The sequence below is a fragment of the Argiope bruennichi genome, chromosome 6 (assembly GCF_947563725.1).
Source record: "Argiope bruennichi chromosome 6, qqArgBrue1.1, whole genome shotgun sequence".
NCBI classification, from domain to species: Eukaryota; Metazoa; Arthropoda; class Arachnida; order Araneae; family Araneidae; genus Argiope; species Argiope bruennichi.
In genome coordinates, this window is record NC_079156.1 from 110,545,660 (window position 1) to 110,569,083 (window position 23,424).

Below are 23,424 nucleotides of genomic sequence, written 5' to 3' on the forward strand. Positions count from 1 at the left end.
TATATACTAATTTGAGTTTCATGTTCTTTCCTCTGAGCAAACTGAAAACATCAAAGTCTCAATATTTATAAAAGTAATTACATAAGAAAAAAATATAATAATTATTTCAGTAAGCTTTAAAATATTAACTTATCTAAGACTAATAATTATTTTTAAAAAGAACTAACTAGTGGAACTATATTCATAAGATTCTACATTCAATAATATTGAAATAATATGTAAAAAAACATAAGTAATTTTTCAGAAACACTGCCATAGTTATTTGTCAAAATGTATCCTTCGGATAAAAAAAGGGGGTGGAAGGATATGGGAAAGGAAAGAATAAAGCCGCATCAAGCGAATTAAAAAGCGATGTTAATTAATTAAGTAAAAACAATAATTCCATTGAAAATACTAATTAAAATTTTAATATAAGAAATAAAATTATATGACTAAGAAAATTTGGCGAAAATAATTCAAAATAATATCTTTAAAAAAAATCAGCAGTTTTTAATTATTGATCGGCTAGCGTAATATTTACTGAACAATGATTTCGTCAACGTTATCGGCAGATATCACGACATGCGCAGAACTGTTGAAAATTGAACAGAAGCGGTCTGTTTGGTACGTGATCGTGAATTGACCCCATTAGATGCGTGAATATATCAGTCAGTGTTTTAAGAGGAATTTTATTTGAGCTCCTTGCGATAGCACTTTGAGGGGGTTCTGAATTGCCGGGACCTACGGGCCTATCTGATTATATCCAAAAGTGCCAAGCAGGAGCTGAACGTTAGAGAAGGATCATACAATGTAATCGGATTTAGAAAAATTTTTAGGAGTAAATATATGACTGGCTACTCTAATCGATAAAATCTTTGTGATCACTCTGCCTTAGAGTTGCATAATCCACGATTTTTTGAATAACAAATAATTTTGTTCTTGTTATTTTTAAATATTTTTTCCAAATATCTCTTATTTCAATGATATTATTAATTAAAAATTATTACTTAGGATTAAATATAAAATCTATTAATTGTAATTAATACTTAATTTACTAATTTAAGTAACGAGTGATTGAATTAATTTATTTATTTCAATTTATTTCTTAAATTTGATTTTTTTTTCAAAACTACTTATTTAATTTCTTTATTAGAGTAAACCATATTCATTAATTTTCTGAAAAATTTGATTTAAATATATATGTCATTTCTTTAAAATGTTTAATTTAGTTCTATATTCTAAATATAGATGGCGTCAGCAGTAAACAGAATATATGCAGTCATGTCACATGATAAAAATGATTTGTATGGAATAGTGCATTATCGAATGCGAATATCGGAAAGTCCAAGTGGAGCGGCGACTTCACACTTTTCAGTGAAGTCACCGCTCCGATAAATCTCAGTGATATGCAATTCAGTGATACGATAATTCCAAGAATAACCGATCCTTTCACTTTTTACCAATTCACAGATTTCGCCTTTTCTGTTTTGTTCGAGAGCTTCCATTAGACACATCATATCGATTGTTACTTTCTATCATGATCCAAAACCTGTACTCGAAATATCACCCGTAAGATCGTATCAAGAATTTGAATCACACCCATCTTTGAAAAGTATTGATCACTGGTATTTGTGACTTTATGATATTGGTTACGTATTATCCGCTCGTAAAATATTCGTTATCCCTACTCTGCCTTGATATAGCAGAATTTATTAAGGGGAGGGTCACTCTTTTTTCATGAAACACGTGGTTGCTATTTGCATTACGCTCATAGTAAGCACGGATTTCTCTTCAAAAATGCGCTAATCATTCAAAATACATTTTAAAATTCGAATTATCGCGAATTCATCAGATTGTAGTAAAAGTTTATAAACCAGTTAACAGCTACGCTAAACTGGCAATTGCTTTTACATTGCGAACCACAAGGTGCCAGGTTCTATCCTCGCTCATACCATTCCGCTACAAGGTAAAGATCACAGGGAGGAACGTGAAGATGAACAGAATAAAAATATCAAAGATTACTGTGATATTTTTGGAAGAAATTTGAAAAGGAAAGTTATGTCAGCATCAAAGGAAACAAGCACGATGTTTCATATGAATAACTGCACAGAAAACAGAATTTAGTGTGCGTTAATAGTTCAGTTTTTTATTTCTTTTAAAAAATAGAAGAATTTCTTAACTCATGTGGTAAATTTCTTAAAATATATCTCCGATTCACAAATGAGAAGAAAAAAAATCTTCTCTATGGTGATAACCCTAAACAGAATAATTATTTAGATTTTCCATTCTTGCCAAGCAACCGGATGGATATTACTCTTTTTCTCCAGTTAAATCTGAGCATGAGCAGTAAAACTTATTCCAAATTATAAAATTTCTTTGTCCATTAGCATCACATCACGGTTTTTGAATTCAACATTCTGATCTTAACTTTGAAATAATTGTAAGTAAGTTTTAATTGATTCATAACACCTTTTATTTTGAAAGAGTTGATTTTTTTTAAGGAATTAAACGTCGTTATATATGGTTAAAATAAGATAGTTGTTGTATTGAAATGGAGGTTTGTTTTCCGGCATAGCTGTATTGAAAGTTTAATACTTGCTTCTTTAGTAAATAAAAAACGCGTGAAGTTTTGTTTGTATTTTTTTTTAAATCTAAGATTATATATGTATATTACTGACTTTTTTATATGGTAAAAGTGAATTATAGTGTGCTCCCTGCTGCGCCAACAATGCCAAGTCGCCAATAAAGATGGCGGACAAAATAAACAAATACTTACGCGGAACAGTTACGGTTACCATTTCCCGCCATATAATTAGGACTTTTTAAAAATAAGTATTGTCTTTTTTTACATACTGCCCAGTGCCTTCTACAGATGCCGAATTTTGTACATTAAAAAAAAACACCCAACGGCTACGCTAGCAGCGGGAACCTAGTAGCTTCGCTAGCACATTGAACATAAGGACTGTTTGTATAACAGAAAAAGTACATAACCAAAAGAAAGAAGCAGTCGGAACATTCTCCATACAAAATTTCAAATATTCTTTTCCCAACTTCATCAACTCGTAAAAAAATATATTCCACTCACCCTTCATCCATTCTGCCGGTTCGATATCAAACCATTCTCAATACAAAATTTCAAACAAGCATCCTTTCCTAACTTCACCAATTCGTAAATATATATATATATATATTTACATATTTTACTCACCCTTCATCCATTCTACAGGTTCGAAATACTTCCGACATAATAAATTATGAAGGGAGTCATTCCATTGCAGCTGTCTTTTAAAGTGAGAATGCAGACGATTTTTTAAAGAGCATATTGACAATTAAAAATTGCAAAAGAATAAATATTTTCTGTTCGTATTCACATTAAAAAAAAGAAAGCAGAATATAACTTTTAATTATAAACTTAACTTTCTTTGTTTAATAAACTTTTAATAATAATAAAGAATAAAATTTAAATCTTTAATAGATATTTTTTTAATTTAACATTTTTCATAACATAGTTGTAGTTTATGTACAACTCAACTATTGCAAAAAGTAGTAAACAAAACAGCATTAGTGTTGCTAGAAAAGCGTTCTGATGGGTTGCAATATTGGCGACAAACTCTTGTGCACACTATTCTTCACTTAATCCTTTTATATATTTAATTATGTTGCATAAATTTCAACATGTAAAATTGAATGATTAGTCAATGTATTTTTTCAAAATCAATTTGAAGCATTTATTTACTCAATAAGAATTCAGTAGAAGATCAAGGACAATATTTGAAAATGCGTTTCTAAAAAATATTTTAAAATTTCTTAGAAACTCTCAATTGTATTTTCATTTGGATATGCAATTTTCACTTATAAACATCAAGTAAAGATTCCTTTGCCACAAAACATGCTATTTCAAGTATTACATTTTTAGAGGAGACTTTAATTTTGTATAATTACCACATCATAAATGAAATTTCAATTTATGAAAAGTGAATCCAGATTGTCAAAACTTCATAGGTATTAAATCTGTCATAGAGTTCATATTACTTAGAATGTGACTTCAATTTTTTACTAGGTCTTAACTTTTTTTCAGTTTGACTCGATTCCCCAGAAATAATTGAATTGTTACCACAAAATTGTCATCTGCATCTGACAGGATCTGCTTATGTATAAATTCCACTTCCACTCTTCCTTACTAAAAATTCATAATAGTTTACCAAAAAAAATTGCTATTATAATTTTATTACATTATTAAAATTCTGAATCATTTAATAAATATGAGCTAAAATTATATAAAATGTTCATATCATAATTCTAACATTTAAACATTAATAAATATGATATTTAAGACTTTGAATAACATAAATTTTGAGTTTTCTGTATTAAATGAGAATTTTGAATATATATATATATATATATAATTAAATAAATTCTGTTCATTTCATTTAATAATAGAATAATTCTTTCTAATATTAAGTATCAATTTTGTTTATTAAAAATAATAAAATTTATTTTTATTCAACTATTTTTTTAAGTAATAAGATACTTGTAATTTTATGCATTATTTATAAAATTTGGTTTATAATTTTCAAATGTCATTCGATATAAAATTCATTATTAAAAAAATAATTGAACAAAAACAAAGATATTTTTCAAGAAAAATAAAGAAAATTATTGCAAACAATTTGTTCTTAAAATGGTAATGCAAAATATGGGATTTATCATCAAAACATATCTGTCTACTCCCAACACGTAGTAGTCTAATGCTAATACAATCTTAGGCTTAATTTGTAGCTGCAGTCAAAAAGTTACAACTCGGAAAATGCTGGTAATAAAAGAAAATAAAATATGTTAAGTATTTACATGAATTACAGAGATATTATATATTTTGTTTTAGGTAATTCATTGGTAAATTAGAATTGGTAAATTTGCATGAATTTGTAATCCATTGGTAAATTTGCATGAATTTTAAACTCAAAAATTATTTAGGAATCCAAATCATGTGAAAGTTCTCACTGGTTCTGCTATAGAAAACTGACTGGCTACAACAGAAAGTAATTCATTGCTTATTCTCGAATAGCAACGGCGGAAGGGGTTAGTGTTCCAGACATATAAAACAACTGTATTATTTCCCCAGAGACCCCGATAATGTTTTGTTTCTTTCCAAGATATGCTAAATAAAATAAGAGAACTGCAATAAATTTGCTAGGATTTTACTTGGCAAGAAATTATCTGAATGCCATTTACACGCTGATACTTTCATTGGAAATGGAACCAAAAATATCTGAAGTAGAATATGCCAATTCAGTTATATTAATTAAAAAAACATTACATTTGTTTTAGGATAAAGAACCTAATTTAGATAAAAGTTATTTATCCATCATGTAAAGAAAATAATTCCCCTGTTATATCAATAAAACCTCATTTTCTATTGTGCATATATCTATAAAATTTATTTTTAAGATAATGCAAATTTCTTTTGATTTACCATATCAAAACTCTCAGAAGCCAAATGTGATTGAGTTACTACAAATGGGAAATGATTTGTTCATTAAACATGCTCGCCCAGGTATATATTTGAAAACATAAATTATTTTTTTTGAGAATTCTATTCTCTATATTGCTGTTTTTGAAGGTTAAGATAATTTTTCTTATTTGTGAAAGGGAAGCTCATGCATTCAAGTGTGCTGAGTTTGAATTATGTTAGGAATAAAAGGGTTTAAGAAATGGTTATTCAAAGTGTGAAATGTTACATGTGTTTTTAAAAAATACTGCTTAAGAAAAGTACTATCAATTTCAAACTATTATGAAGTTATAAAAGTCTTATTTTTGCTGTGAAAAATAGTTAAAGTTGTTATGTGTTGCTAGAAAAATATTGTAGTGATCGTAGCACCATCTTTTATTCATGTCATTCTAAAGCGCTACCTATCTACTTTCCCTAATACAATCTATATTAATATTTCACCCGGGGAATCCCCGTTCTATGTATACATGCGCTAAGCAATGATGTTCCGATAGTTTTAGTGTAATAAAGAGTTTATTTTTCTAATACCGATGAAATGCTTTATACAACACTCTACATGAACATCACCACAATATAATCAGATAATTCTATTACTCAAAGTGAAATGGTTTCTAATTCTAAGAGAACAAAAACAAGGAATCCCAAGTTTAAGAATTTCAGAAATCATATATATTTCACTTCTTAAATGAAGAAGATGACTGCAAGTTGATAGAGACTGACTTGCAAATAGGACAATGAAAATATTTATTTTTTCTGCCATTAACACTTGTTAAAAATTTGGAATAATTTGGTTCAATTCTTTGGAGATTTTATCCTGAAAGAAATTGTGATCTTTCTATGCTATCAAAATTTGATAACTTTCTGGATATAATATGATTATAGATGTTTGTAGATAAATGGATATTTGCATGATAATATGAAATCAATAATGTTCTGAATAACCTTTCTACAATAAGTTTTTTTTTTCTTCCCTGTCTTGATGTTTTTGGGGTTTCTATTCTTTTATAACATAAATTCTGAGAACAATACATATATAGAAAAATTTTGAGATGTATGACCAAAAAAAATGACTCTTTTAGAATAATTTTCAATTTATTTTTCTTTGGAAAGTCTAAATTTGTATATAGTATAATGTGTTCAATCACAACAGAACATATGCGATAAGGGATTCTAATAGAAGTTCTTTGACATGCGTCAGTTCAGGAAATGAAATGTTGTGTAACCTTGAAAGGAATGTGTGGATGTTAGTAATTGTTATCCTTTTGTTTGTGCTGTGGGATTGTTAAGCAATTTGTTACAGGCATATTGGAAATATTTAAATGAAAAAATAGAATTTACATCAGGAAATAAGAGAAAAATCTGGAATAAAGTAAATTAACTAGAAAACTAATTATGGTTTTAACTGAATTAATAGATCATTACATTACATATGTATATGATTTTATTGAAATTCACTATATAGATGCATGTATATATGTATGAATGCCATTCTATTTAATCAGTAATTGAATTATTTTCAAATTTAAACTATAAGCAATAAGTATTCTTTTGAGTTTTGAAATGATTTTAACTTGTTGTTGTGTGTTATAAAACTTCAGAATGTGCACGTTTATAATGTATAAATAAAGAAAGATATTTTTTATGAGAATTTGCACTATTAAGGTATACAATTTTCGTTATAAAAATTATTTGGTTTTCCTGCATTCTATTTATTTAGCTAAATTTTTTATTATTATGAGTTCTATGTTTTTTTTTTTTTTAATATTGCACATTTATTTGTTATAACTTATATTTTAGAAATATATTGCATTCTTATTACAATTCTTAGCTTAACTAAACAGCATTGTATGATCACCAAACTGTAATTTTTTATGTGATAAATTGTTAATATTTGAAAAATCTTTTGCTGTTTTGCTTGATTTGGGGGAAACTCTCTTCCATGTTCTTTTTCTATAATGTTTGCCATATCTTGCATAATTGTTTTGTGAATTTGTGAAATCTCTTATGTTTCTTCAATTATAAATTGTTAGAGAAAATAATATTTATATCTTTATTCACCAGAGAACTGGTACAAAAAAGAATATTTTTGCAATTCATACTTTGTCTAAAGAGTGTGTTATATGATGCTTTTACTTTTCATTCTTTCTTTGACCACCTTCTGAATTGCTACACTAGGTTTGTTTGCTACCAAAATTTTTTAACAATAGCATGCTTTCTTGAATTTACATTCTGAATGCTCTTTATGAAGACAGGCTATAATCGGATATGTTATCAGAACCTCCCTTGGTATTGCCTCATAATTTTTTTACTGTTACTTTTGTTTCACTCTATGCTGGAAGTTATAACATTGAAAGTATATCCAGTTTTAATTCTTTCAAAGAATATAAAACAGCTTTTGAAAGAGTAGAAATCTTATTGCTTTCTTTTGAAAACTGAGCGAGTTCCACTATCTCTTTTCAAGTTGAAGGAAGTGTATTATGTAGCATTTGCATGAATATTAATTTCTTTACTTCATCTTTAATGACCAAGTAGAATGTGTCCTAGATATGAAAATTAATTTTTTATATTTAAATGCTTATAATTTTGTTTTGATTCTAATAATTGACTGAAGTTTAGTCAGATTGAAAAACTAATGAGAATTGTAAATGTATATGGAAGTGTGGAGAAATTTTTTATCTGCACTTGGTTTTTATAATATGCAGATAATGATATATTTTGTTAATTTTCCAGCATTGTATATTTATTTCAAAACTTTTATTGTAATACTTTTCTGCTTTATCCTCTTTAGAATCAATATATTTTTATTCAAATTGAAATATTATTTTTCTTCAAATATTACTACTGTTTATAAATTGTTAATATACATTGCATTTTTTTTCCGTGGCATTTATATAAGATGAAGTCAAGATTTTTAAAGAAATGCTGTGCTGTTTTTATCTATTTTAAATTTAAAAAAATTTCAAAAATTGAAAATATTTTTTTCAAAATGAAAAGAATAGGAAATATTTAGATCGTTATTTGTCGGTATAACTGATCTCATTAAAAGAATTAAAGGAATATTTTTCAAATAGTTTAAAGAAGACTTTAGTAATTAATTATTATTGAGAACATTCCTGATATATCTTTAATTTCTAAAATATTAATCAAGAAAGATTGTAAACTTGTGATATTCTTTCTGTTAATAAGGAATTTGTTCTTATTCTGTCTGCAAATAAGAAACTCTGGTATTTCATAGCAAATCAGGTAACACAAATAATTATGTAAAATATTTTCAATAATTACTATGGATGTGATATGAGAGAACACTTTATTTGCAATTATTTACATAGAAAGTTTCGAAAGCATATTTACATCGAGAAAAACGAAATCTGAAGGAATTACATTGGAGCGGAGTTGAGCTGCAACTGGTATGACGCTTACATAATCTCCCATCTTGCAATTTTATAGAGTACCTGAAATTGCAACAAAAGTTATAAATCGAGTCAGTTGGGAATTTTAATACGCCGATCAGCTTTAGTGACATCAGGAGTTATTTTGATTATATAATCATTATTTTCACTGGAATTATGATCTGAAACAGCTGGAGTTGCAGGAAGTTGAGTGTTTGTGCCTTTATCCTTTTGCTGAGCAATGAATGGTAATTTTTCAGAACTTCCGATTTCCAAGGAATAAAGTCTCTGGAATGGTCTTAATTTTTCCCCTTGAGCTGTTCTTATTCTGGCGACTCTTGAATGTCCATCTGCTCCAGGGAGGACTTCAGTTACGATTCCTTAGGGCCAGTGAAGGCGTTTTCCATCAGTTTCAAGAAGAATTATGTTTCCAACATTCAAAGATTCATCTCGAGTGTGATGACCTTTATGCACTAACATTGCTACGTATTCGTTGCGGAATCTCGTTCTTAAATCATGCCGTAGATTTTGAATAAAACGTAATCTTCTATTTAGGCTTTTACTGTCGATTTCGTCTAAATCAGTTGTATCACTACTAGGAATGCCTTGCAAGAAACAAGCATGTGTCAGTGGCCTTAGACCTTCTGAATTATCTTCAATATATGTGAGAGGTCTGGAATTTATTGTAGCTTCACAATCACATATAAGAGTTTCCAATTCTTCATAATCAATACTCTTTCGGACCAAAATTCTTCTTAACATTTCTTTTAGCATGGGGATCATCCGTTCCCACCATGCAGCAGTTGGAGGGTTGAAATTCCATTTAATTTTCTTGAGAGTGGAAAACGACATGATCTTCTCCCAATCTAGATTTTTCAATGCATTACTTGAAACAACGAAGTTGGTGCCGTTATCAGTGTAGATTATATTAAGTCGATCTCTTCTAGCAAAAAATCTTCTTAAAGCCATTATAAACGCTTCCGTGGACAAGGAATTGACTAACTCAAGATGAACAGCCCTATAAATAGCACAAGTAAAAAGGACTATCCATGTCTTTTCTCCAGAACGCAAAAACAATGGGCCTGCCAAATCAATCCCTGTGACTTCAAATGCTGCAGCAACTTTTATTCTATTTTTAGGAAGAGATGCTAAAGGTGGCTCCGTAGGTTTGGCTTTAAATCTTTTGCACGTAATATATTGAGAGCTTACTCGTTTTGCTATTTTATTGACAGAAATAATCCAGTAATTTTCCCTTTAATTGGAAATGAGAGTTCGAAATCCGGCATGCTGCAACTCACAATGTTTCTGGTGTATCAATCAACGAATTATTTCATGGTTACCCGCAACAATATTGGGCACTTAAAATTCTCTTCTTCATCTCCCAGTATGAGCTTAGTTCTAACTTTAAGAATGTTGGAATCGTCTTTGAAAGTTTGCATATTTTTCAATGCTTTCATCTTGCTCTCTGCAAAACTTTCCTTTTGAATTAGCTTTAGCAAACAGTTTTCAGCTGATTGGACTTCTTCATAGGTTAGTTTGGTTTCCTTACATTTTTCTTTAAGACGACAGTTTTTAATAAAACGTAGTATCCAAGCCAGCATTCTTAAAATCTTTGTATATTTCGAGAAATAAAGTAGATTGTCAGTAAAGTTAACTGATTCATGCTCAACATTACTGACTATTGTTTTCCTTTTCTCTGATTCAACTAAATTTTCATCAATAATTTGTTTTCCATTCAAAGGCCAGAACTCTTGTGATTTTGATAACCATTCTGGACCTTCCCACCACTTGCTCTTCAATAAAATCTTTGCATCACAACCTCTTGAAGGAAGGTCTGCTGGATTCATATGACCTGGCACGAAATACCAGTTATCAGAATTGGTATATTTTCTTATTTCAGTTATCCTATTTCTTACAAATATATTCCAAGAACTATCCCGTTTAATCCACGTTAAGACAACAGTCCAAAAGTATACTTCATTAAATTTTACCTCAAGTCCATCTGTCACTTGGCAATATAATTGGGATAATATAAGAGCTTCCAACAATTCTAATCGAGGAATTGTAATTTCCTTTGTTGGTGACACTCTTGACTTACTTGCTACTAATTGAACGGAAACTTTCCCGTTATATTCAGCACGTAAAAAAATACATGTGGCATAAGAGGCCTCAGTGGCGTCACTGAAACAGTGAAGACCTATCTGACAATATTTAAAAGGATTTGAAATGAGTCTTCTTGGGATTTTGCAATCTTTTAGCAGATTTACATGTTTGTACCAGGCTAAAAATTCATTACATATATCTGGTAGAAGCACATCATCCCAATTAATTTTTTTCTTCCATGTTTTTTGTAGAATGATCTTTGGAATTAGAGTAGTTGGACTCGTAAATCCTATTGGGTCGTAAATTCGTTGAGCAATAGATAATAATGTTTGTTTATTTATATTTTCTTCTGAAATTTTAATAGCACCGTTACAAGAAAGTTCATCATTTTCAGTATTCCAGGAAAGTTCTAATATTGGAATATATCTCATTTTTGTTTCTCCTACAATTTTTGCAGAAGTAACCCAACCTCGTAAATCAAATTTGGCTGCAGACATCAGTTCTTTAGCTTCAGAAATAAATTTGGCTGCCTCTTCTCTTGTTTCTAAACTAGTTATGCAATTATCTACATAAAAAGATTTTTGAAGTTGACGAGCTGTTTCCTTCCTTCCATCTGAAACGTTCTCTAGATGATGAGCTATCGTTGCCTCAAGTAAAAATGGACTAGGAGAAGCACCAAATACCACTCGACAATGTCTCAGGGTGATCAATTCCTCTCTTCTTGAAAAATCTTTCCACCATAAAAACTGAAAGTAGTCTCTGTCCTTTGGGTTCAGACTGATTTGTAAGAAGGCCTTTTTAATATCTGATGTTATTCTAATAGCATTCTTACGAAATTGCATTATTAATTTTGGTACTGTAAGTGATCGTAGCGCCATCTTTTATTCATGTCATTCTTAAGCGCTACCTATCTACTTTCCCTAATACTTCGCCCGGGGAATCCCCGTTCTATGTATACGTGCACTAAGCGGTGATGTTCCGATGGTTGTTAGTGAAATAAAGAGTTTATTTTTCTAATAGCGATGAAATGCTTTATACAACACTACATGAACATTACCAAAATGGTGACCCGGATAAGAAACCTCGCATCTCTTTTGATTTAATTTGGTTAATATTATCTTACTAAGTTTCGTTTTGAAACGACATTACTACCATGATGGAGGAAATCTCAGCGGTGAAAATGCCGAACTTCATGCCGTCCGACCCTTCCCTCTGGTTTACGATGGTGGAGTCAACATTTGAATTGGCTATTCCAAAGCCAATAACAGCTTCTCGCACTAAATTCAACTACTGCGTGAGCACCTTGCCTCCTGAAATCGCGATAACTGTGCTCGATATCATTCTTTCACCAGATGCAGCTGACCCTTACAGCCAACTAAAATCGGAGATCATTTCCCGATGCGAAGAATCTAAATCCCAGGAAATTCGTAAGTTATTGGCTGCAGAACAGTTGCATGATCGGAAGCCGTCCGAGCTGTTAAGAATTAAGCAAAGACGCGCCGAAAATCACAATATCGCCGATTCTCTTTTACTGCAATTATTTCTACAGCAACTACCATCTAATGTGCAATCGATTCTTGCATCAATACAACCTTTGACACCTCAAAAAGCCTCTGAAATAGCCGACAAAATACTGGATATAACACCAATCCAAGTAAGTGTTGTTTCGAATTCAACTGCTACAGCTGATTCTGAACTGCTAACAGAAATTAAAATGTTGCGCAAAGAAATTGCACAGATGCGTCGCCATTCCAGAAGTCATTCACGGAATCGTCAACCTCGTTTTCGACGGAAAAGCCCTGCCAGTAATGATGATATCTGTTGGTATCATCGGAAGTACGACTCCAAAGCGCATAAATGCATTCCGTCTTGCAATTATCAGCCAAACCACAACGGCAAGGAGTAGCGGCGACATACGCCTCGCCCAGTAGTTCTCGTCGCCTTTTTGTTCGCGATAGAAAATCAAATGTAAATTTTCTCGTTGACACTGGCAGTGATTGTTGTTTGATTCCTGCGACTAGAAATGATAAAATGTGTATTCCGATTCAAAAATTCTTTGCAGCAAATGGTTCCATCATAAATGTTTATAAACAAAAGTTATTATCTTTAGATTTAGGTTTAAGAAAACAATTTGTTTATCCTTTTTTATGTTTGTGATATTAAAACTGCAATTATTGGTGCAGATTTTCTACATGATTTTAATTTGCAACCTGATTTAAGAAATCGTCGTTTAAATGATATGTGTACACATATAAATGCCCATGCTATTCTTAATAATGCTGATGTTCATTCTGTAAAATCTGTATTTTGTAATGATGATTTTTCAAAGTTATTGCATGATTTTCCTAATATTGTTAAATCTCCATATGCAAACCAAACTGTAAAACATTCTGTTATGCATCATATTGAAACTTTTGGTTCTCCTGTTTATGCAAAACCTCGTAGGCTAACACCCGATCGCTTAAAAATCGCTAAAATGGAATTTCAGCATATGTTGGATTTAGGCCATATGCGGCCATCCAACAGCAATTATGCCTCTCCTCTACATATGGTTCCGAAAATGGTAAGTGACGATTGGCGTCCTGTTGGTGATTTTAGAACTCTTAATGCTCAGACCAAAAAGGACAAATATCCTATTCCCAGTGTTTTGGATTTTACTAGCGAACTTCATGGAACCACAATTTTTTCTCATATTGATTTAGTAAAAGCTTTTCATCAAATTCCGATTGCTCCCGTGGACATTCATAAAACAGCTATTTGTACTCCGTTCGGACTCTTCAAGAGCACTCGGATGCAATTTGGTTTGTGTAATGCATTAAGTACCTTTCAGAGATTTATTGATGAAGTTACTAGAGATTTAGATGGTGTGTATGCTTTTATTGACGATTTATTAATTGCTTCAAAATCAATCGAAGAGCATATTCAACATCTCAGAGCTCTCTTTTCAAAATTAGACCATTATGGACTTACAATTAAATCTTCTAAGTGTACATTTGGTGTTCCTACCCTAGATTTTTTAGGATTTAAAGTTTCCAAAGAAGGTATTTCTCCAATTCCTGATCGAGTTAATGCAATTCAAGAATTCCCACGACCCACTACCCTTACTCAACTTCGTAGATTTTTGGGTATGTTTAATTTTTACCGCAGATTACTTCCCAAGGCAGCTCACATATTATCACCTTTGATTAAACTTCTTGAAGGCCATACTAACAAAAAGAAATTACCACGGCCAGCAAAAAAAATCTGAAACTACTCTGCAATGGTCTGAGGAAGCTGACAAGGCATTTTCTAATGCTAAGAAAGCTCTTGCCGAATCTACCCTTCTCAAACATCCGATTCCTGGAGCTCTTTAAGTCTGTGGACTGATGCATCCTTATTTGCTATTGGAAGCTCTTTAAATGAACTTTGAAGTGGAATTTGGGAACCCATTGCATTCTTCTCAATGAAACTTTCTAAGAGTCAAACTAATTGGTCAACATACGACAGAGAACTTCTTGCTATTTATGCTTCCATAAAATTTTTCGATACATGCTTGATACATGCGATACATGCTTGATGAGGTAGGGAATTTTCAATCTATACTGATCAATGACCCCTTACTGAAGCCTTTAAGCAAAAGCTGCATAAATGCTCGCCTCGTCAACTGAGACATTTAGACTTCATATCCCAATTTTCTACCGATATTCGTTATGTCAAGGGTACAGAGAAAATTGTTGCAGATGCATTGTCTCGCATTGAAATCAATTCAATTTCAAAGAAAAATTTAATTTTCATGACATCTTACTTGCACAGTTAAATGATTCTGAACTTAAAGAATATCTGAAGTCTTCAAATTGTAAAATAGAAAAGCAACATTTTTCCATAGAGGATGTAACTTTGTATTGTGACTTATCTTCTAATTCACCTCGTCCGTACATTCCAAATTCTTTTCGTTCAATAGTTTTTGAAAATATTCACAATCTTTCTCATCCTGGCATTCGAGCAACAAGAAAGCTGATTACTAAACGTTATTTTTGGCCAAACATGAATTCATTTATTAAAAATTCTGTTCAATCTTGTCATAATTGCCAACGTTCTAAAATTCAAAAACATACAAAATCTCCTATAGGCACTTTTGCTTTGCCAGATGCTCGATTTGACCATATAAATATCGATTTCATAGGACCATTCCCACTATCTGATGGTTATAAATATTGTATGACAATAGTTGACCGATTTACCAGATGGCCGGAAGCTATTCCTACTTCTGATATAACTGCTGAAACAACATGTAAAGCCCTAATTCATAATTGGATATCTCGTTTCGGTTGTCCAGTAACTATAACTACAGATCAAGGTAAAAATTTTGATTCACATCTATTTAGACATTTGAATAATATTTTGGGTACAAATCGAATCCGCACAACGTCCTACTATCCCCAATCCAATGGACTTGTAGAACGTTTCCATATGGCTCTTAAGAGTTCTATTATAGCCCATTGTCAACCAAACTGGACTGAAACTATTCCCAAAGTTTTACTCGGAATTCGATCTGCAATTAAACCGGACATAAATGCCACATGTGCTGAATTAGTCTTTGGTACAACCCTCAGATTGCCTTCTGACATTTTAACCTCAAAAATAGATCTATCAATACCAACAGATACCTATGTATCAAAATTCAAAGCACTAATGCAATCTATAAATCCTATCTCTACGTCTAGACACTCGGTTAAGCCTATTTATATTCATGCATCCTTAAGTACTTGCTCTCATGTATTTTTGAGAGTGGACAGTGTTAAACCTCCTCTTTCACCTCCTTACACTGGTCCACACCCTGTAATCAGCAGGAAAGATAAAACTTTTGTATTAAAAATTAATAATAAAAATGTTACAGTTTCCATAGACCGTGTCAAACCTGCATATGTGTTGACAGGATCTAATGACTCGTTACCTTCTATACCTGCATCTATTCATAAAACTCAAATGAACTTTCTTCTAAAAATGAACAATTATCGACAAAACCTCTCGTAGTGGACGTCATGTCCATTTTCCAGCGAGATTAATTACTGAGATATAAATTGTCGTGTGTATATATATTGTAACTGTAATTTTATGTATTTCATATATTATTGCATCTATTTACTTCAATTTCTATTTACCATTTGAAACCATTATCCTATATTATACTTATTGTATTATGTGATGTTTTATTTTTATGCGTGTATAATTATCTTGTATTATTACATTTGTCGTTCTCCTTGTTCACTAGGGGGATACTCATGTAGTGATCGTAGCGCCATCTTTTATTCGTGTCATTCTAAAGCGCTACCTATGGTCCTTTTTTTTGAATTTTTAATTAGAATTTTAATTATTAATTAAAAGCTAACTTTCCCGCCAAAAAAATCTTTTCACTTCCCCACCGCCAAATAAATAAGGCTTCAGATTTTTTTTTTTTTTCCCACGCTAAAGAGGATAGGCTTAAGAAATTTTCGGCAGATTATTTCAAAGGATTTTGTTTATTTTCTTAAGGTTTAATGCATTTAAAGTTAACGATCGAAACATCGATTTAATAATCGATCTTTCAGATTCATTTTGAAGTACTTTTGAATTAAAATAAAACAGAATAAAGGAAACTAAAAATTTCTAATCTGCATAGCGTTACCCCAACTGGAGTAGAAATTCACGCATTTGCATTACCATAAGTGGCGTTGAAAATTCACGCATGCGCATTGTGTTCTGATTGTTGACAACGGATTCGGACTTGGTTTTGAAGGCTTAATATGTTTTCGACAGATTATTTCAAACGATTCTGTTTATTTTTTTAGTGTTTGATGCATTTAAAACTAAACATTGTTAATTAATCGATCTGTTCATGATGAATCTGAGAAAATTTTGTTGAAAACTTCTTAATATATTATATGAATTAAGAAATATATTCTCATAAGGTTTAAATACTCAGCGACTCTGTTTTCAGTACTCGTGTTTAAAAGAAATACTTCGTTTTAGTAAAAAAAAAAAAAAAAAAAAAAAAATTATTATATTTATTGCAGTTTTATTATTTCCACTTTAATTTAAAGCATAAATTCTATGGGAGCTAACAGAAAATTAGAGATACATATTACGTTATGGCTGAAAGCCTTTATAATATTAAGAGTGAATTATATGACTATTAAAATTTGAAGTTTTAAAATATTTTAATGAAGAAGCAATTAAAATGGGAGTTCCATAAAATATTTAATTATTAAAATTTTAATGTGCATTAAGATTGGCTAACCGGCTGGTCGCCAAAGACGGCTAGTAACACAATGTTACAAAGGTTCAATTTTTAAAAAAAAGATTGAGATTTTTTATATTTATGCTTAAAATCAAGTGAATGAAAATGATAGAAATAATTGCTTCTACATACATAGCATGAAAAAAAAATTCCCATTTACCATGGTGTAAGTATTTAGTTAATCTTTTACCATTTCTAATGTACTGATTTTACACATATATGCATGAAAGAGATTTAATTAGTGTTCTGATAGTGGAGTATAAGGAAGCGGTAGATTTTGTATGAACTTTTATTTTAGTGTACGCAAAGTATTGAGAGAAAACATCAATCAATTTAAGATGTGTCAGTACTTTTCATATCATTGATGAATATTATAAGTATTTTCTTTTTTATGATAATTTATTAATTTCATAAAGGCACTTGCCCGAATATAAACACCTCCTCAGAAATTATGTCAACGGACCTCGTAATTTTGAATCGCGGTCAAATGACGAGGACAACACCTTAGCTGGCACTCCCACTCCAAACTTTCACACCACACCAATGGGAGGGCATTTGGCCCCGATGTATTTAGCCTGCACCTTACACGACGGTTCTTCGGTGTCTCGGGTTTCGAACCTGAAGCTATCCTGTTCCGAAGCCGAGATCTTGCCACCGCAGCCCATTGCAGACATTACAACCGTATTATTTCAGAATCATTGTCCTGTTCTGGTATTTGTGTATAAAGTTCCATGTACTCATAGTGTAATTAAATTTGGCACCATTTGTTTTCTGACATTTGTGATACTTAACTTCACTAAGTTATTTCTTAAGCACGCTACTCAAGTATTAAAACAAAATCTTTCTTCCTGATATTTCAACTATAAAATCTCACGATTATATAGTTGATAAAAAAATGAAAACAAGTGGAGATTTTTGCAACAAAATGTATTATTAAAAATTAGATTTAAAAAATCATTTTGATTAAAATCACACACAAAAAAACAGTATTTCAGGGTAAAAAATTGCACAGTAAGCAAACTGGTATTGTAAAAAATAAAATTTTTAATAATATTATTTAAAATATTATATAAATCAATTTAACAAAATAATACTGTCGAGAATTTTCAGGAAAAATATCAAAATTTTGTTTTATTTTTAATTAATTAAAATTTTAAAAAAAATATTACTTGGTGCGCCTTTTTCCCGGATAAACAATTTATTCTGTAACACACCAGAAACACCCATGCGCGTTCTCTTTTATTCTAATTAGATAAAAGTACTGCAGTTTATTTATTTCTAATGAAAATCAATGTTAGTAACTTAAATATGCATTATTTCTTCTACAACTACCAAATTTCTTTTTAGTGTTCCACTTGAAAAAGGTTGTTTATTTATTATTCTCTCTCTCTCTCTCTCTTGTGTGTGTGTGTGTGTGCGTGTGTGTGTGTGTGTGTGCGTGTGTGTGTGTGTGTGTTTAACTACATTAAAATCTTCTATTTTTCAGGAATATCTTAAGATGTAATTCTACAACAAGTTTCTTTACTTTACCTTAACATTCAATAGTTTAACATTTACATTAATTCATTTAAATGCATAACCTAATTTTAGCACATTTAAAGTGAATTTTTAGTAAAATATAGAATGAGGCATTGCCTTCTTGATGTGAGATTCGATAATTTTTTTTTTTTTTTTTTTCATATTGATACAAACATTACATTTTTTAAAGAAACATTTATAACTAAGACGTGAAAATATTGTTCATTATATGTATAATACACATTATAAAAAATATATTGCATAATGCGTTGTGTGTTAAAAGGTATTTTGCATAGTACGTTATATACATAATACATATTTTAATAAATTGTAATGCATTGTTAAAATATTTGTATTTGATGTTTGTGGGCTTGTAATTTCTTTATTTCTGAAAATTTAACTTCAAGTGTAAAGATTAATGAAATTTTCTTTTTTTCAGGTTATGGAAGCAGCGGAAAGAGCAAAAATATTGCTTATAAGTCAGCAAGGTTAAATATATGCAGCTAACGCTCTACTTTTCAATAAGGCTTAGGATCTCATCAACCCAGTGATTGAGAAGAAAAGCTATTACTTTATATATGCAATAAAAACAAGTAGTCCTCTGAAAATTTTTAAAAAATATTCTGTCAATTCTTGTAAAATATATAAATCATGCACAAGCAGCATATCTATTAAGATACCTTTGCTAATAATAGTTTTTTTTTTTAATTCTTTACAAGGCACTTTAACAAAGCATTTTTTCACGCTTGTGAAAGAAAAGCAAATATGTGGATCATGCACTATAAAATATTATTTTAATCTTTCACGCCTGTGAAAGAAAAGCAAATATGTGGATCATGCACTATAAAATATTATTTTAATCTATGCACTCAAATTTAGAATATATGCAACCTTATGTAAGTAGAGTCTTTTCTTCGCAGGAATATATGATGCCACAAAACTTGACGCTTATTAGACAGAAACCATTTGTTTGTCATGTGTGCAATAAAGTGTTCTCTCTACGAGGGAGTTTAAAGATACATTTAAGAACGCATACAAAAAATCTGTATGCTTGTAATGTAAGCGATAAAATATTTTCCCAACAAGGAAATTTAAAGACAAATTTACTGACACATACGAAAGAGAAACTACATATTTGTGAGATATGCTGTAAAATGTTTTCTGTACGAGGAAATTTAAAGAGACATTCACTGATATGCAAGAAAGCGTTTTCTCATAAAGGAAGTTTAAGGAGGCACACGAAAGAGAAACCGTATATTTGTGAGATTTGCAGTAAAGCGTTTTCTAAAAAAGGAAGTTTAGACATGCATTTAAGAACGCATACGAAAGAGAAACCGTATGTTTGTGAGATTTGCAGTGTAGCGTTTTCTGAAAAAGGAAATTTAAAGAGACATTTAAGAACGCATACGAAAGAGAAACCGTATGTTTGTGAGATTTGCAGTGAAGCGTTTTCTCAAAAAGGAACTTTAAAAATACATGTAAGAACGCATACGAAAGAGAAACCGTATGTTTGTGAGATTTGCAGCAAACCTTTTCCTCAAAAAGGAAATTTAAAGAGACATTTAAGAACGCATACGAAAGAGAAACCTTATGTTTGTGAGATTTGCAGCAAACCTTTTCCTCAAAAAGGAAATTTAAAGAAACATTTAAGAACGCATACGAAAGAGAAACCTTTTGTTTGTGAGATTTGCAGTGTAGCGTTTTCTCAAAAAGGAACTTTAAAGATACATTTAAGAACGCATACGAAAGAGAAACCATATGTTTGTGAGATTTGCAGTGAAGCGTATTCTCATAAAGGAAGTTTCAAGATACATTTAAGAACGCATACGAAAGAGAAACCGTATGTTTGTGAGATTTGCATTAAACCTTTTACTCGTAAAGCAAGTTTAAATATACATTTAAGAACGCATACGAAAGAGAAACCGTATGTTTGTGAGATTTGCAGTGTAGCGTTTTCTGAAAAAGGAAATTTAAAGAGACATTTAAGAATGCATACGAAAGAGAAACCTTATGTTTGTGAGTTTTGCAGGAAAGCGTTTTCTCAAAAAGGAAGTTTAGACATGCATTTAAGAACGCATACGAAAGAGAAACCTTATGTTTGTGAGATTTGCAGTAAACCGTTCTCTCAAAAAGAAAATTTAAAGATACATTTAAGAACGCATACGAAAGAGAAACCGTATGTTTGTGAGATTTGCAGTAAACCGTTCTCTCAAAAAGAAAATTTAAAGATACATTTAAGAACGCATACGAAAGAGAAACCGTATGTTTGTGAGATTTGCAGTAAACCGTTTTCTCAAAAAGGAAGTTTAAAGATACATTTAAGAACACATACGAAAGAGAAACCGGACGTTTGAAATATATGCAATAAAATATTTTCTTGTGGAAACATTTTATGTAAATATTTTCTGATAAATACGAAGCAGAAAGTTCTGTATGTAATAAAGTATTTAATGAAAAAGGAAATATGCAGTCCCATTTACCGATCCATTCTTAAAAATAGCTACATGTTCGTTGTGTGTGTAATAGCGTATTTCCTGGTCGAAACATTGTAAGGAGGTATTTATTGACGCATACAAAATTAAATTCGCATATTTGTAAGATGTGCAACAAAACGTTTTCCTTGCTAGGATGTAACTACATTTCAAAATTTTTAAAAATAATTAATTTAGATATGGAATTAGAATTGAAAAATTAATTTTATATTCAAAGTAATTGCTTTTAGAATTAAAATTTATTTTTGAGTGTCTATGTACGAAAGATCTTTACGATTGATTGGTCCCTTAATAAAAATCATAACATTTGTGGTTATATAACACATTCTTTATGTATGAAATATTTTTGCAAATTTCTTGTGAGAAAATTTACTAAAAAAAACTGTTGAAAATGCTACAAATTGTATGCTTCAAGTGTAGGAATATGTAATATTAATTACTATCAAATCACTGGATAATTCCAAGACAAACTAAATCAATGTGAGAGATGTTTTTACAAAGATCAAAATTGAATTGTGTCTACCCTACTTTTTAAACTATCTTTATCTGCTACCTCTCTCTGACTTCTCATTCTACTTTTGAAGAAAAATAAATTATTTTATTTTCGACTCCCTAGACATCCAATAATTTTTATGTAATGATATCTTTAAATTTGGAAAAGGAAGCTGTAAAACAATTTGGCTGAATTTTTATCTAAATTTTAAAAGTTAAATAATATACAGGGTGATCAAGACATTAAAGGAGGTGCTCAGAGCCGTGTGGCGTGTTATGTATTAGATGAAATACAACAAAATTTGGTCATCATACACATTAAATTATGCGGTTTTGATTTATCAAGAGGGGGAAAAAAATTAGTCCCCAAAAAACGCCGATAAGAGAAATTCTGGCGTTGCAAGCGCAGAAAGTGTGGAAAAAGAATACATAACTGTCAGTGGAAACAGTAAATAGCAACACACCAAATACCAATAAAAAGCGTTTATTATAGCTAGCTTATTTACTTTCAAATTTTGCTCAAGGTGACTACCAACTTGATGTTCCAATAATTGCATACGGTACATGAAGTTTTCGAAGGTGGCTCGCAGCATATCGGCATTTATTCGTCTGACATGTAACGTTATTGATCTTTTAAAGTAGGAATGTCAGGAAAATGTCCTTGGTACACAACGCCTTTCAAGTGAATCAGAATTGTCACATAACCAGATATTGCCAAGATTCAGATCAGTGTCATAAGTTAACGGATGTTATCTTATACGGATAAAATTTCAGGATCTTACCCAATATCTTCTGGTCGTCGAGAACGGGGTATCTGTTTATCGTGATATTGATCGAGAACTGCTGGTACCCTGCTTATTAGCTATCCCTTGATCCATAACGGCAGTTGCAAATTCAACTTGTTCCTGCTTGATAACTTCACGTCCTCGGCCTGGTTGCACACCAAGAATTCCTGTTGTGTCAAATCTTTCAACTATCCTTCGGAAGTTAGTTATGGTCATCTGTCCTGTACGTAACTGTTTTAACCGCCGGTATTCATGAAGAGCAGCACTGGCATTTTCATCCCGCTGGATAAAACAGCTTGACTAATGAGGCGCGTTCACGTAGTGACAACGCAGTCGACTTGCGAATTCTTGCAGAATGACATATTCAACGCTTCCTTTTATCTTCGACGTCATGTCACAATGTACCCGTATAAGCAAATTACATAATAAAGCTTTGGTACTAATTATTTTTCCCCTTGATTAATCGAAGCCGCATACTTTAATGTGTATGGTGGCGGCCAAATTTTGTTGCATTTCGCCCAGTACATAACACGTTACAGGGCTCCCAACACCTCCTGTTATTTCTTGATCACAATGGATATCTATTGTTTCTATTTAATTTTCTTATTGTGTATATTTTTATGCGTTAGAACTTAAATTTTTAATTTAACATTTTTATGAATACTTAAAACATAATAATTTGTCAATAAAAATGTTTGAATTAGATGGAATATAAAGTTAAATAACATAATCAGTTACAATATATAAAGTTATTTCATAAAGTTTTAAATAAATTAATATCAATAATGAAATGTGAAATAAAAAGTATACATTTTAATTGAAAAAAAAATTATTTTGAATTTCAAGGGGGGAAAAAGATTTTTAATACTGCTGCAGAAATATTTTTATTGCTGCATTCCTA

General features: G+C 30.9%; 2 protein-coding genes across 4 annotated transcripts; both read left to right on the plus strand.

The window, feature by feature from the left end:
- Positions 1-2,013: 2,013 nt before the first annotated feature.
- Positions 2,014-21,217, plus strand: LOC129971480 (zinc finger protein 569-like). 3 transcript variants are annotated; one of them, XM_056085294.1, is made up of 2 exons: positions 2,014-2,104; positions 19,194-21,217. In XM_056085294.1, exon 2 carries the CDS (start codon positions 19,618-19,620, stop codon positions 21,106-21,108), a length of 1,491 nt encoding a protein of 496 aa, XP_055941269.1. In that variant the 5' UTR covers positions 2,014-2,104; positions 19,194-19,617; the 3' UTR covers positions 21,109-21,217. The 3 variants fall into 3 exon arrangements, with proteins under 3 accessions (XP_055941269.1, XP_055941267.1, XP_055941268.1); XM_056085292.1 differs by lacking the exon at positions 2,014-2,104 and adding an exon at positions 2,293-2,419; XM_056085293.1 differs by lacking the exon at positions 2,014-2,104 and adding an exon at positions 3,545-3,981.
- LOC129971900 (uncharacterized) lies at positions 12,137-12,886 on the plus strand. Its single transcript, XM_056085878.1, has one exon. The coding sequence runs from the start codon at positions 12,137-12,139 to the stop codon at positions 12,884-12,886; it is 750 nt and encodes a 249-aa protein (XP_055941853.1).
- Positions 21,218-23,424: the final 2,207 nt, after the last annotated feature.

Excerpts from the sequence above, each read along its gene's own strand:
- LOC129971900 (XM_056085878.1), top strand. The coding sequence starts at position 12,137 with ATGGAGGAAATCTCAGCGGTGAAAATGCCGAACTTCATGCCGTCCGAC.
- LOC129971480 (XM_056085294.1), top strand. The coding sequence starts at position 19,618 with ATGCACTCAAATTTAGAATATATGCAACCTTATGTAAGTAGAGTCTTT.